Source organism: Piliocolobus tephrosceles, chromosome 5 (genome assembly GCF_002776525.5).
Source record: "Piliocolobus tephrosceles isolate RC106 chromosome 5, ASM277652v3, whole genome shotgun sequence".
Lineage (NCBI taxonomy): Eukaryota > Metazoa > Chordata > Mammalia > Primates > Cercopithecidae > Piliocolobus > Piliocolobus tephrosceles.
In genome coordinates this window covers 64,503,122-64,518,925 of record NC_045438.1, presented here as the reverse complement: position 1 = coordinate 64,518,925, position 15,804 = coordinate 64,503,122, and the positions used below count along the sequence as shown (strand labels likewise).

The 15,804-nt window shown below is 44.5% G+C and overlaps 1 protein-coding gene across 2 annotated transcripts in view; it reads left to right on the top strand.

Annotated features, from left to right (window-relative positions):
- Positions 1-15,804, top strand: part of SOBP (sine oculis binding protein homolog) — a 172,795-nt gene that overhangs the window by 135,700 nt on the left and 21,291 nt on the right. For both annotated transcript variants that reach the window (XM_023205948.2, XM_023205947.3), the window contains one exon: positions 11,432-13,387. In XM_023205948.2, coding sequence (XP_023061716.1) covers positions 11,432-13,384 — 1,953 coding nt within the window. In that variant the 3' untranslated portion in view covers positions 13,385-13,387. The remainder of the gene's footprint in view (positions 1-11,431; positions 13,388-15,804) is intronic.

Below are 15,804 nucleotides of genomic sequence, written 5' to 3'. Positions count from 1 at the left end.
GTTCTGAGAAGGTAGAGGAGCAGTGAAGGGAATCCTACTTTGACTACCATCTGATTAATCTAGGGGAGAGCTACTTGGAATGTGGCTGGAGTGGGGAAGTGGCACTATCTTGGAATATGTGATAGCAGAGGGGAAGAATGCTGGATATGATCAGCCACATTCCCTGGAGTTTAGAAAAGCAGATTTTTTTTGAAGTGCCAAGGAAAGGTGGATTTGGTCTCACAATCAGAGGCTCAGTGCAGTTTGGGGAGTTATTTGAGGCTTTGTGTAAAGTTCTGAAAATGAAGTTATATCAGGAAGGCTGGGCTGCAAAAGGAGCTGAACCCTTGGGGAAATGCCCAAGTTAATAAAAGGAGCTAGTAACACTATGTTCATAGAAGGAAAAAGAAGTAAAAGTGGATAGATCAGTGTTTAGAGCAAGTCGTGTGATATTTAACAAAAGAGGATGAGAAGGCAGGGGTCGGCAAATTTTATTTGGTTTCCGTTGTCTCCATAAAGAGAGTGTTCTCTACACTGCAAAGAGTAGGGAATACCATAAAGAAGGAGACCAATCCCAAGTCAGGGTGAGAGAGAGAGAGAGGCAGAGAACACCTGCTGTGCTAAGCAAACTAGGTCTTCCAGCTCACAAAAGGAAATTGGTAGATGATTTGATATCTACGTTTGGTTAATCTTTGCTCTGTAAAAAATACCAAAACAGACAAATGTTGACCAAAGTTTTAAAATTGGAAAAGGGTTTCTGATTTCTGAAGCTCTAGATGAGTAGTTTGATGGCTTACCCTCAAAATACCTTGAATATATTATTAAAGAAATAGTTGATGAGCACTTAGAAGAAAAAGGTTTCGGCTGACCAGAAACTCAGAATGAAGTAGGCAGCATAGTAGAGTGAAAAGAGGATGGGCTCAAAGTTCTGGATCTGAATCCTGGCTCCACTATTTGTAGGCTGAGAGGGTTTAGGGAAACCACATCAACTCTGAATCTTTGCTTTCTCATCTTTAAGTAAAATGGGGAAAACAGTAGCTCCTTTACAAGTTTGTTGCCAGAAATAAGAGAGAGAAGTGAAAGGCTCAAGCTTGGAATATAACGAATAGTCAATAAATGTTTGTTTTTAAAAAGCAATGACCTTGGGTAAGCATATGCACAGAGTAAAGAATAAAAAAATACATATAAAAAGCGAAGACCTAACAGTGGGACACGACTGCTGAAAAGCACATGCATTCTTGGGTGGCATTAGCAGAGGCATAGTGTTTTACATGAGGGAGGGAGAATTCCACTGGACTCTATGCTAGTCAGGCTACTGCATTCCATTCTGGGCTCCGCCCTTTAAGAGGGGCATTAACAAGGTGAAGTATATTCCTGGGTCAATGGCAGCTGGTCTCACTATCATGTCCCTAGGAGGACAGATAGCATAGAAGGGCCCTGGGAACTTGTGCCCTGGGAACTGGATGCTGGAACTGGGGATGTTTAAAAATAACAATCTGGAGCAAATATGATGACTCCTTTTACTTTTTTCAAAGATTGAGATTTGGAAGAGGAGTTGATCTGTGTTGGGAGACCCTGGCAAACAGTAGGTAGAAGTGACAGGGAGGTGGAGTGGTTAAACTTTCTAGTAATCAATGCTGCTTGACAACAAAATAGACTGCCTCAACTATATTGCATAGAGACCTGCAGTTATATTGCAATCCTCTTTAGCAAGCCACCGGGAAAATTGGTGCAAAGGAGAAAGATCGCTGTGTTATGAATCACTCTTTTGGCTGTGTAGATGGATATGAATGTTTGTCTCTGTCACAGGAAGTATGGATGCCACCTGGAAAATGACCTATGTGTAGAAGGAAACCTAAGCTTGCTGTGGGAGATAGGTTGGGTTTGACCTGTGAAGTTCCTTAGAGTTCTAAATATCAGTGATTCTGGAATTTCAAAACAGAAAGTTATTATCAAATATTAGTCACCTATCTTAATCCTGTAATTTGTAGTAAAATGCAAAAAACCCTTGAGATAGTGGAGCAGTATGAGTTTTGAAGCCAGACAGATTTAACTTAGAATCTGGATCTGCCATTTCTTATCTGCATAGGTAATCTTGAGCAAGTTATTTAACCTTTCTAACCCCCACTTATCTATATGATAAGGTATTTGTGGAGATTCAGTGAGGCAATTCATGTAGCATGCTCAGCATGGGTACTAGAGCTTAAATAATGCTACCTATTGTTACTAGTGTATAATTTATTAGTATTACATCAAATTGGGGCTTGCAGTAGTCACAATAATAAAAGCCATGACTTTCATTAGAGTGTCCTGGAGATATTTGAGGACTGGGCAGAAATGGACACCAGGGTCTGAGTTGGGCAACCTAGAGTGCCTACTGGTAGGTTCAGGCTGTGGCCCAGGGTGCAGAAAATGTGCAAGAGACTGTCAGAAGAGAACTGAATGAAGCAATGCAAGTAAAGCCCATAGCCAGGTGCCTGGCAGAGCCCAAGCAATCAATATGTAGTTGGTGAGTGGATGAGATGTCAGTAGGAGCAGCTGTGGACTTTTGAAAAGCAGCCAGAGAGTGGACTAAGGTAGTGGACACAATGAGGGATTATCAGAGGTGCCATTAGTTCTGCCCAGCAGTGCCCTTGACCTAGGCCACCTGCACACAACGTAAGCTTGGCCCTGTGGTGTTTCAGGGGTACCACCCATCACCGGGGCGAGATACAGCCCAGGGAATGAGGAGGCTGGAAGGCAGATTCAGAGTCCCTGGGTGGGGGTCAGGGGGACTGCTTCAGATACCACTGATAGTAACAGCAGTCCTTCCAAAAAATCCTCTTACTGATGTCTGATTAGTTGTGTTGTGGAACTATAACCACATATTTTAGAATATGATTTTTGCCATTTTCTAAAAAAGGTTTGCAGGAAGGAAGAAATGAGGTGTGTGACCACAGACAGAAGCTGGGCAACTAGCACACTTCACTTTTTAACACATTAGTTTGATGGGTTTCTCTTATACACAAGTACAACCCAAAGTCCTTCCCTGCAACTTTTCTTAAACTTTTATAGTCACAAATAATGAAACTTCAAATATTCAAATATTCATTAGAAAACAGGAAGAAAAACAATAAATGACACAAAAGAGAGACAAATATATACTTGAAAAACAAAAAGTTACAGTAAGCAAGGTAAATACACATCTGAAAAAAGATTCAGATAATACATTTTAAAAAAAGAGGAGTCACAGTATTGGGTTAGAAGAACAAAGGGAAATTTGACAGTGAGATAGCAGATATTAAGGATAATTTTTTGCCAAAAACTGTTAGTTGCATTTTAACCTTTAGAACAAATCTGTTGATAGAGGAGAGTGTGTGCTAATTTTTCCACTGATTGTTAATAGACAGATTTTGAACTCCACAAGGGCAGGTGTACTAAGTCTCTCCTGCCCTGTTGCACAGCCCATTGTCTTCTGGAGCGCAGCGCAGTATTTATTTCAGAATGAATAAAAGTGTTACAAATAGAAGATCGGTTTTCTCTTAAGCTTCAGTTTGAAGCAGAGATGCTTGAATGAAAACAAAACAAAAACTTGCGCCTCCAGTTTCTTGGGGCAGATTCTACCTCGTATGAGGGCAGGAGCTGCATTTTACTCATGTCCCAGGTTCCTAGCACAATACCTCACCCATGATAAATGATTTTCTGAATAAATGTTCACTTTTCAGTGAGTAAAGTGGATTATGTGATGGCAAATTTTTCAGGGCAGAGAGTAGTTATAATACCTGGAGCTGATAAAATGGGCATGGGATGGCCTGGCAATGGGAGATGGGCTAGGACGTTGCTTCCTTCTTAGGAGGCACATTTTCCATGTCTGTAGTCCCCTCCCAGTTTCCTTTCTTTCTCACATGTTTCCTGGGCAAGGTTGTCACTGTGGATGATCTCCTTTTCCAGCTGAGCACCTGAGACTCGGAGGGATTAAATGCCTGGCTCCACCAGGAGCTGGAGGTTGGAGGAGAGGACAAGATGATCACCAAGGTTCCTTTCAGGGCTTCATTTCACTGCTTTGAGATTTTTAGGTGATTTCTGTGCCCTCTCAGGACCAAATAACTGGAAAACAAAGAGGCAGGCATTTGGTACCAGGCAGATCAGGTTTTTTGATGTATGATTGAATTTTTTAGTTTCCATCTGGATGACTTGTATTGTGAAGGTGTAAGATGCATTCATCCAGCTTAAATGAAGCAGAGAATTTTATCATGGTATATTAATACTCTTAAGCAACCTAAAACATCAGTGCAAAGAGAAAAATCATCTTCTGAATCATGTGTTTGGCTGTCAGGGTGGGCCTGCAGTCACTGAATACAGGCCAGGATTCCATCTCTTGCATTGGCAGGAGAATCAGAGACTTGGGTCCGTAATAAGCCACTTGGTAAAGCTCATTGAGATCCTGAAAACCAAGCCCATCTCTGCTAGAGCTCATGGCACATGAGAAAGAGAAGGAATGATCTGCTCCTGTGACCTGGGTCAAGATTTCTAGAACCCAGCTTAAAATTTATAAGATAAGTAGAACTTGAGTCATGATATAAAGTTCCTACAGGTCTGTTTTCTTTCTTTTTTTTTTTTTTTTTTTTTCTTAGATAGAGTCTTGCTCTGTCACCCAGGCTGGAGTGCAGTGGCCGGATCTCAGCTCACTGCAAGCTCCACCTCCCGGGTTTACGCCATTCTCCTGCCTCAGCCTCCGGAGTAGCTTTTAGTAGAGACGGGGTTTCACCGTGTTAGCCAGGATGGTCTCGATCTCCTGACCTCGTGATCCGCCCATCTCAGCCTCCCAAAGTGCTGGGATTACAGGCTTGAGCCACCGCGTCTGTTTTATAATGAGCCCAGGTCTGTTTTCTAATGAGATTTTTCACTTCTAACAAAGATGTGCTTTAGCCTCTCCTTGGGCTCCAAATCTTATTTAAGAGAGAGAGGGCTAGAGCAAGCTAGAGAACGAGAATGAATAAAATACAAAGCAAAAGAAACAAACAAACAAAAAATAAACCCAAATAAAAAGAACTATGTAGCAAACACCAGCATGTTGGAATCTAAACCTGCAGAAAGTTTCTTATTTTGAAAATGAACTTCTTCATGCATTTGTTTTTATTGTATAAGAGCCCTTGCTGTTTCTACTTTAAATTCCTCTCTCAATTCCATATGGCTTTGCATGTCTATGACTAGGTCATCTTTTTCCTTCCTTCACTCAAATCCAGCTCTGCAAGAAAAACTTGGAATGGTGAGCTTAGTTGGTGTGCCCTTCCCCACTTTGTGAGGGCTCTTCCCTCAAGTGAACATTCTATCATGGCAGGATGGGGTCATCCAGTCTTAAAAGGTATCTGATACTGTGGCTTCTGGCCTTTCCTTTGGAAGATAGTTCTGCCATGTAATGAGTCAAGCAGATCGTCCATCAGCTCTGTTTTTTAATAAAATATGCATAGCACAGTTTATGGCTTCCACTATTCAAACAGCAGTTGAGCTGAAGAGGAATGATTCATTTTAATGGTTCTAACGCTCATTTCTAAGCAGCCATGTCGCTTTATCAAGCTTTTGCCTGAATTAGAAAATGACTGGCCTTGGAAAAAGAAGAGGGCTCAGCAGGAGTTGAATAGAGGCTTTTCAGGATGGTGGGCAGCTGGGATGCACATAGAATTGTGGGCTGGTTCCTTGTCCCTACAGACAGCTCCTCTGTTAGCCCTGGGACAGAGCCTCCTAGGGAGCAAAGTAGGGGCTGGTATCTGTGAGGTGTAGCATGAGCAGAGAGAAACATGCCGTTTTATCTCACAGGCTCATAGGAAGGCAGTGGATGAAAATCTCCCTTTCCCTCTTCATGCAGCCATAGAAGCATCCTCCCCATAAAACACATGTAAAACATGTGGGACAGGCTGAGGATTGAAAATATACACTCTGTAACAAGCTTAGTGATATGCCTAGCAAACAATCATTAGCTCCATTTTACAGATAAAGAAACTGAGGCTGAGATTTTCATAAGGTTGCACTGCTAATAAGGAATGAAGCCCAGATTCATGCCAACATCTTTTGATTCTAAATCCCATGTGATTTCCATAGCCTCTTTTGCCACTCAGGGACACTGAACTAGGGCCCTGCTGGTGGCAGTGCCTAGACCCAAAGGAACAGTTGATGCTGGAACGACGGCACTCCAGGGTAGGGCTGGGAGCAAGTGCTGAGGTGGGTCAGTCTGAGGCCCTCAGCTCATGCTGTGAGGTGACTGTCCATAGGCAGAGCAGACCCCAAAGCCTTCAAAACACTGAGCACCCCTGCCCACGTCCTTCCATCCTCCTTTTTTTTTTTCCTGAGACGGAGTCTCACTGTCACCCAGGCTGGAGTGCAGTGGTGCGATCTAGGCTCACTGCAAGCTCCGCCTCCCGGGTTCACGCCATTCTCCTGCCTTAGCCTCCTGAGCAGCTGGGACTACAGGCGCCCGCCGCCACGCCCGGCTAATTTTTTGTATTTTTAGTAGAGATGGGGTTTCACCATGTTAGCCAGGATGGTCTTGATCTTCTGACCTCGTGATCCGCCTACCTCGGCCTCCCAAAGTGCTGGGATTACAGGCGTGAGCCACCGCGCCCGGCCTCCATCCTCCTTTGCTTCACTTGAATGAGCTCATGATTTTTGAGCTGGCCTAGACTACAAGATCAGTGCCACAGTCAACATGCCAAGGCCCAGAGAACCTCCCTGTTATGGTAAGCTAGAGTTTTGCTTAAGGAGCTATAACTTCTGGGCTGTTACGTAGGAGATATATTAGTAGACAGTCAGATGAAGTGGAAAGCACGTGAAGATTTTTTTGTTTTATTTTTCAAATTGTTGATGGCATTCACAGAGGTGCTAATATCTTTTTTTTTCTTTTTTAACTGTTCTGTTGCTACAAACATCTTTGCCTAAAGATTTCAGCAAAAGGGTTTCTTAATTAAATATTGCCTGATGCCAGATTACCACTCAGAAGGCAGTGGTGGATTCCATTAAAGGCTGAACTTTACTCCCACAGCTAACAGCTGATTAATGTGTTAATTACGAACCCTGTCCCCCTCCCCCAGTTGCCTGAGTTTTCTCTTAAGCCCAGAAGAACCTGTATATTGTGCCCATGTGGGTAACCTTATGGCATACTTTGGCCTTGACTTTGACGTTTATATAAAAATAAAGGCTCAGTTGCCAACGTGAATAGCTTTCTCTCTTTCCGGGGAAATACAAGATGGAAAGAGTTATAAGAACCACAAGTCCTGCCTTTCGGCTTTCTTATATCAGGAGCAAGTGATATCTGCTGAGGCAGTGTCTTTGGAGCAGTTGAGCGGTGTAGGTTGCCACACATTTATTTCACAGGAAAGGAGTGAATCCATCAGGCCACTGAGCTTAAAAGTACTACCCTGGCAGTCAGCCACCCAAATATAAATACTCTAAATGGACTAAAGGAAATGTTCATTCTGTTGTTTAGAATTGGACACATCCCAGGAAGGTAAATTTAATCTTTTTGAGAACTGCTGTTATAGGGTTGAATGGAATACGCATTTGTTTATCTCCTTTGTGATCTTTTTGTCTTCCTGGTGATACATTATGTATTTGTGATACGAAGCATTTCAGCTGTCTTGCTCAATGGCATTGCATTTGCTGATTGTTGGGTCCCCAGATTGGCATCGTTAAACAGCTTCAGCCTCTGTCCAGTCTGGGACCTGTTAGTGAGAGAAGTGGAACCAAAGAGGCCAGATTCCAACAGAAACAAAGCCGGGGTGAAATTAGGGGGAAATCATTCCAGAGCTCAGTGCGTAAATCCCTGCACTTCTTAATCTTTATCTTTTAAAATATCTGAAGGAATTTTGGTACTTCTTAGCATAATGAGGAAAAAATGATTCCTCAAAAAGTTAAAAAGTGAAATAAAATGTAAAGCTGTCAATGAAAGAAGGGAAGAATAACCCACCACCCCACAATTCAGAAAACCAGAGTTTGAGACACATGCTGTGTTTCCTGGATATGCAAATGTTATTTTATTAAAGAGAGAGGGATATAGTATATATTTTCATCTAACTACCACATCTTATGTAATCAGTTCAGGCTCTTATGATGAAATCTTTAATTACTAGAAGTGTGTCATTAGTTAGATGTAGAATGAATGATAGTACCATGTTTTATTGCCTCACATGATATAGCCATTTGTGCCATAAATTCATTGACCTCATCTTAAATGATGAGTCCTGTAAGACAGACTTGATTCATTATTTCTTAAGTGACAGTTTTTTCCTCTAATAATTTTTTGCTTCATCAGAAAGATTGCTTTTCTGTATTTTTAGATCAGTATTTTAGATCAGTATTCTGAATTGAAATTTAATAAGGCAAGGACACTCTCTCTCTCTCTCTCTCTCTCTCTCTCTCTGTTTCTCTGTCTCTCTCTCTCTCTCTCACGTTACCCAAAACAAGATAGTCAGGAACTGTCACACTTAGGGATGCTGCCGAAAATCAAGCAGCTAACTGTAGGCCTTTGCTTTAATGGGAAAGTTTGATGAAATAGGATTTTGCTTCTAACGTTGATGTCTGTAATTCTTTTTATGTCAAAATAGATGAGATATGGTGGAGAATTCTCATTTGACAACTGGGATTGATCTATGAGCATTCCTTATTCATCAATGGATTACTGAAAGTGAAGGAAGGGAAGGGAGAACATATAAATTATATTTAGATTATTATTATTTTTTACTCCATTTGAAAATATTTATTTGGCTTGAGGAAACAGGAATCCTTTGGAGGCAAATAATTCAATCTGGCAATTTAAAAACCAATTAAGGATTTCAGAAAACTCTTCTCCCTTATGGCTAAAAAATTAGATCCAAAAAAATATGCCAGAAAATGGGTATATTATTTTAATTAGTTTAATTCATTGATAATTTTTTTTAGTCAATGATTAAAGAAGCTATTTTTGATCCTTCACTTCAAGCTTGTAAATTTGCACTTCAGGCTTTCTATGGATGCCTAATATTGAAACATAAGCAGGTGGTTTTATTTCATAGTGGAATTTAAGTGCCACATCATTATACATTAATTTTATTTAAATGATCAGGTTTGGCCGGGCGCGGTGGCTCAAGCCTGTAATCCCAGCACTTTGGGAGGCCGAGACGGGTGGATCACGAGGTCAGGAGATCGAGACCATCCTGGCTAACACGGTGAAACCCCGTCTCTACTAAAAAATACAAAAATTAGCCGGGCGAGATGGCGGGCGCCTGTAGTCCCAGCTACTTGGGAGGCTGAGGCAGGAGAATGGCGTGAACCCGGGAGGCGGAGCCTGCAGTGAGCCGAGAGCGCGCCACTGCACTCCAGCCTGGGCGACAGATCGAGACTCCGTCTCAAAAAAAAAAAAAAAAAATGATCAGGTTTATAAAACAATAACTTACATGCATCATGTTTCTAATACTTGTTTACTTAACCTTTATATGAAAAATTTGAGGGTCTGATGGATTCTGTGGGTCTCTTCTCATCAGAGACAATTCTGCACTTTTTTGTAAACTGGGCATCTCAATTATGATAAAAACTTCCCTTAATTCAGGAGTAACATGAAACACTATAGTGAAACACAGGAGTATATTAGCATTGATTTTTTTTTTTACCACTTTAATAATTGCAACAGTTTTGATAGCTAAATTGAAAGAATGCCTTTCTAATTAATCATCAAAGGTAACTCAGCAGTTTCCTCACTCTCCAATTTTTTGCAAGAAGTAGTTTGAAAGGGCAATTTGATGAGACTAAACAAAACACGAATGTGTGCCAATAAGTATCTTATTCAGTCTCACACCATCAAGTTTATTACCTGCAAATATCAGTGGGAAAAAAGTGAGAAGGAAAAGAGTGGATTTACACATACAGACCCACATCTGCCACGTGCGTGTTCGCCCATGATCACATACCAGCATGCCACCACTGTTTACAATCAAGGAAAGCTGAGAGTTAAATGAGATGAGTAATCAAATGCCCAGCATATGTTGTTTTTGCATTGTTTATGTGACCAATCATTATTAAAATTTGTCATCTTTTAATTATATCAGTTTATGATAGTTTTTTTAAAAAACCAACAGGCACCAACAACAGAACAACAGACAGCCTCTTCAACAAAAACAGGGTCTCATTTAGAACAATATTGGAAATAGTGCTTTATTGGGGGAGAAACTCAAATTCAATAGACTCACTATTGCACTGTTCCACAATTCTTTCTTTGCTACTATATATGGCTTGAGTGCTGAGAAAATGGCCAAAAAAAAAAAAAAAAAGGAAAAAAAGAAAAAAGATTGTGTGTGTAAAACTCTGTCAAAAAAAAGTAAGGCACTGAAAGAACTATTGAAAATTTTGACATCTGTTTATCTGTTTATAGCTATGGCAAGATTACTCATATTAATTCTTGTTTAAAATGCCATATGAAGGAAAGACATTTGTGCAAACAAGAGTCATATTTGAATTGTAGATCATGTCTTCACCATCTGTGAGAGCTGATGGTGTTGCAAAATTAATGTGTTAATGAAATCACAATAATTTCTCCAAAGTAATGGGTTCTGAAGCTGAGAATGAGTATTTTTTGAACTTTGATGTCTAGTGATTTCCAATTGGGAGAAGCTCTCAGCCTTTAATTAGTTCTGCAGCCCAACTTTAAAATAAATTTGGTGATGTCTTTCTTTTGCCAGGAGTAGATCTGAAGGGGGGAAAAAGCCATAACAACTTTTGGAAAATGTTCTCTGGTGTTTGAAAAGTTGTTAAATAAGACTGCCTGCCAAGAAATGTCACCAAAAATTCTGACTACTGAGAGAGAGTGGGCAAACAGCTCAAAAAATAATTCTAGCTTGCTGCAACATCACAGGTTGGGAATAGCTAAACCTCACACAGACTTCATGATTAATTCCAAGTTTCTCCTTGGAAGCCAGACATAATGATGTTCAGCGCTTTGTGTTATTGGTTAACACAGTACACCCTTTCCAACTGCATTATCAAACATAGTCAACAGTGTAAAGTGACTTCACATGAGGAGAATTGTAAGGGGTAATATTTCAAGCCCATTGAACTTTCTGGAGAACATTTCCCTCCAAAACTCTTTAGGTTTGCATTTACAATGAGCCTTTCTGACAAGTGAAAATGTGTGGGCAGGTACATTGGACAGGTATATATATTCCGTTCTCTCAGAACTGTCTTTAAGTCATGTTTAAAGGGGACAACACAATTTCTTTAAGAAGAAAGAATAGGAGGTTGTGATAATTGGTATTCTGAAGGGCTCATATTTATAAAGCCAACCCATCATTTTACAAACATTTCAGAATTTTACCTTTTAGAAGGAAACAGTTCTGCCTGTTTGAGAAGTGCTGGTAAAGTCTAAAAGAACGTTTATGTGAAACACGAAACGTCATCTACCCAGGTAAATTGCTTGTCTTACCTGTTGTGGTTTTTTATTACTGTGTTGTAGGTATGTGACTGGTGTAAGCACATAAGACACACAAAAGAATACCTGGATTTTGGGGACGGGGAAAGAAGGCTTCAGTTCTGCAGTGCAAAATGTCTCAATCAATACAAAATGGACATTTTCTACAAAGAGACGCAGGCCAATCTTCCAGCTGGGCTATGCAGCACATTACACCCTCCCATGGAAAATAAAGCAGAAGGCACCGGGGTGCAGCTGCTCACTCCAGACTCTTGGAATATCCCGCTAACAGATGCTCGGAGGAAGGCCCCCTCCCCGGTGGCTACAGCTGGCCAAAGCCAGGGCCCTGGCCCGTCGGCATCCACCACCGTCTCTCCATCTGACACTGCCAACTGCTCTGTCACTAAAATCCCCACACCAGTGCCCAAGCCCATCCCCATCAGCGAGACTCCAAATATCCCTCCTGTCTCCGTCCAGCCACCTGCTAGCATCGGGCCTCCCCTTGGCGTCCCGCCTCGCAGCCCTCCCATGGTGATGACCAACCGCGGCCCAGTGCCGCTGCCCATCTTCATGGAGCAGCAGATCATGCAGCAGATACGCCCACCCTTCATCCGCGGGCCTCCGCACCATGCCTCCAACCCCAACAGTCCCCTGTCCAACCCCATGCTTCCCGGTATCGGGCCCCCGCCCGGAGGCCCCAGGAACCTGGGCCCCACTTCCAGCCCCATGCATCGGCCCATGCTATCGCCCCACATCCACCCCCCGAGCACCCCCACCATGCCCGGGAACCCCCCAGGCCTGCTGCCCCCGCCGCCCCCGGGCGCCCCGCTGCCGAGTCTTCCCTTCCCGCCGGTGAGCATGATGCCAAATGGTCCGATGCCGGTGCCCCAGATGATGAATTTCGGGTTGCCGTCGCTCGCCCCGCTGGTGCCGCCCCCGACCCTGCTCGTGCCATACCCCGTGATCGTGCCCCTACCGGTGCCCATCCCCATCCCCATCCCTATCCCTCACGTCAACGACTCCAAGCCCCCCAACGGGTTCTCCAGCAACGGGGAGAACTTCATTCCGAGCGCCCCTGGCGACTCCGCGGCGGCGGGCGGCAAGCCAGGCGGACACTCCCTGTCCCCGCGGGACTCCAAGCAGGGCTCGTCCAAGTCTGCGGACTCACCCCCTGGCTGCTCGGGCCAGGCCCTGAGCCTGGCACCCACGCCCGCCGAGCACGGCCGGAGCGAGGTGGTGGACCTGACGCGGCGAGCCGGCAGCCCCGCGGGCCCCCCGGGCGCGGGCGGCCAGCTCGGCTTCCCAGGCGTGCTGCAGGGCCCGCAGGACGGCGTCATCGACCTGACCGTGGGCCACCGGGCCCGGCTGCACAACGTGATCCACCGCGCGCTGCACGCGCACGTCAAGGCGGAGCGCGAGCCGGGCGCCGCGGAGCGCAGGACCTGCGGCGGCTGCAGGGACGGCCACTGCAGCCCGCCCGCCGCCGGCGACCCGGGCCCGGGCGCCCCGGCGGGCCCCGAGGCGGCTGCGGCCTGCAACGTCATCGTGAACGGCACGCGCAGCGCCACCACCGAGGGCGCTAAGAGCGCGGAGCCGCCTCCCGAGCAGCCGCCACCGCCACCGCCGCCCGCGCCCCCCAAGAAGCTGCTGTCGCCTGAGGAGCCGGTGGTGAGCGAGCTAGAGTCGGTCAAGGAGAACAACTGTGCTTCCAACTGCCACCTGGACGGGGAGGCGGCCAAAAAACTGATGGGCGAGGAGGCCCTGGCGGGGGGCGACAAGTCAGACCCGAACCTTAATAACCCCGCGGACGAGGACCATGCCTATGCTCTGCGGATGCTGCCCAAGACCGGCTGCGTGATCCAGCCTGTGCCAAAACCCGCGGAGAAGGCTGCTATGGCGCCGTGCATCATTTCCTCGCCCATGCTCAGCGCCGGGCCTGAGGACCTGGAGCCGCCGCTCAAAAGGAGGTGCCTCCGAATTAGAAATCAGAATAAGTAAAAGGTTTGTATGTCCGCCGGGCGCTCCTCCGCACCAGCCAGTGCACCTCTCCTTACTTCTGACAAGGCAGAGGCGAGAGTTGTAATAATAGTCATGATTTTACCGTGTGTGTTTTATATTGCACCCGGTATGGTCACGCTATCAACATTCTGAGCCAGCAGCTCTGATGCTGAGTTGTTCAGTAGCATCATTCCCATTTTACAGCCGAGGAAACTGAGTCACAGCATGTGAGTGCCAAGCCCCAGGTCACTTACTTGAGGGGAGAGCTCAGTCTCGAACCTGTCATGAAATACTCTCTCTCTTTAATTACACGTTTATTATCATGCTCATCTCCCTAAATCACCCTGTTGGAGAAGAGAAGGATAGGGGGAGGAAGAAGAGATTAACTTGGGACACCTAAATGTGCGATCATGAGGTTGCAGGGCAGTAGTGAAATGTCTAGTAAATCCATGAGCTGGGCCACCTCCTAAATAGAGTTGGTTGGCTCAGTGGCAGAATGTCACCAGCTTTTCTTGATAAGGACGGGATTCCATTTGTAAAGTGAGAATGCAGCCTAACTCTTACATGCATATGTCAACTGAACCCAGGCTACTAAGTCCTATTTGCCTGGCAGGGTGTCTTTCCTGTTCATGGGGTCTCCTTCCTGCAGTTTGGCACCAAGCAGCATTGACGCCTCAAGCGTCACTGACCAGCTTTGCTCTCTCCCCTTTTTGGGGCCCAGCGGCTCAGCTGATGAGTTGCTCACCTTTGTAGGTAATGGGAGGCTTCCATAGGGAAGAGGGTGGCATTGCTAAAGTGAGTGACACTGCACATCTCTGACCTCATAGACTCCTGCTTAATGCCAAGTGAGCTGCTGAGAGTGAGTTAAAATGTTCAGCATTGGAAAGGGGAACTAACGTGTGCCTGTGACAGGCAGAGGTGGCCTCATTTGCTCCTCCTGCCAATCCTGGTGGAGTAGGCATCATCTGTATCTCACCAAGGAGGTAGATGAAGCTTAGAGACTGTGCCCAAAACAGAGCTGGTACATGGGGAAGCAGTATTCAACTCAGGCCTGTTGGACACAGCCCAAGCTCTCCCCTCTATCCAAGTGGGTATCAAACAGGCCAAAATTCAGTTGAGTTTATCAACTTCTTATGGAGAGGAAGAGGAGAGATGAGCATTTATCAAGCACCTAACTTGTACACTGCTCCTTCCAGGGACTGGGGAGATACAAAGGCAAATATGGTGGTGTGCCCCCATCTGGTGGGAGTGCAAACTCCAGGAGGAAGGAAGCGGGGCCAGGAGAGTGGATCTCATAAGATGAATAATTGCTCACATTTGTATTCAGGCTGTCTTCTAAGTGTTTTTCAGTAGTATTTATTTGGATCTGGATCCATAGGACAATTATTGTCTTCATTTTATTGATGAGGAAACCAAGACAGAGACATTAAAGTAACTTGCCCAATATTTGACCAAATTAGCAGAGTTGAGATTCAAATCCAGGCTGTCTGACTCCAGAGCTGCATTTTTTTAAAAAACCACTGTAAGAGAATAGGCTAATTAGTTTCTTTATTACTCTACATACTAAAATTGTTTTACCCACCTCAGTGGGTAAAACAACTCTCAGGTGTCGTAGGGGAAAGTTTCTTAGAAAAACAAACAGAAACTGAGTCTACCTCCTAACTTCTCTAAGTGTTCAAACAGTTGAATTCTTGTTTCTGCAGCACCAACAAGCCTACATTATCAACCCATTACTCCACAGTGGGAAATACAAACGTGGAACACAGCACTTGCTGTGGTGTGTCCAGTCCATGGTTTCTAAGTTGGGCCTCTAGCATAGCCAGGAGATTGCTTGGGAAGCACAGACCAGAGCAAGGAGACTTGTAGGTTGTGGAAGAAAGGTTTCTCAGCCACCATCGTTTGAGGTTTCCTTTTCCTCTGATGGCTTTGCCAGTAGAGGAAGAATACTAAAAATGAGTTCACCATTCCTTCTTGATTTTACATCTACAAGTTCTACTGCCTGAAGACAGATGGCCTCAGCCTTCTCACAGTCACCTCAATTGAACATGCCCCTGATTTCTTCACGAGAGTAATTTAATCTGGTTGACAAAGCTGTGAGTAATGGGAAGGTGTGTGACAAAAAAAGTGACGGCCTTCAGAAAGTCAGAAAGCACTGGGAATTGTCAGTTTAAACACATTCTAATATCACTTATTCAGGTGAGGCTGAAAGAAGAATGGGAGGGTGAGAGATTTTGCTATTATACCATCACTGGAGTGAGAAGGGACCAGGTCAAGAATAGTGACACTAACGTATGAGTAGCATGAGACCAAAAGAACATAAAAACATAAAATATACGATGGCTATTTGGATGATATATGTTTCTGAATAAAGAATCAGTCTTGTATGTGGACCAGAATCATTAAAAATATTAACCTGGCTC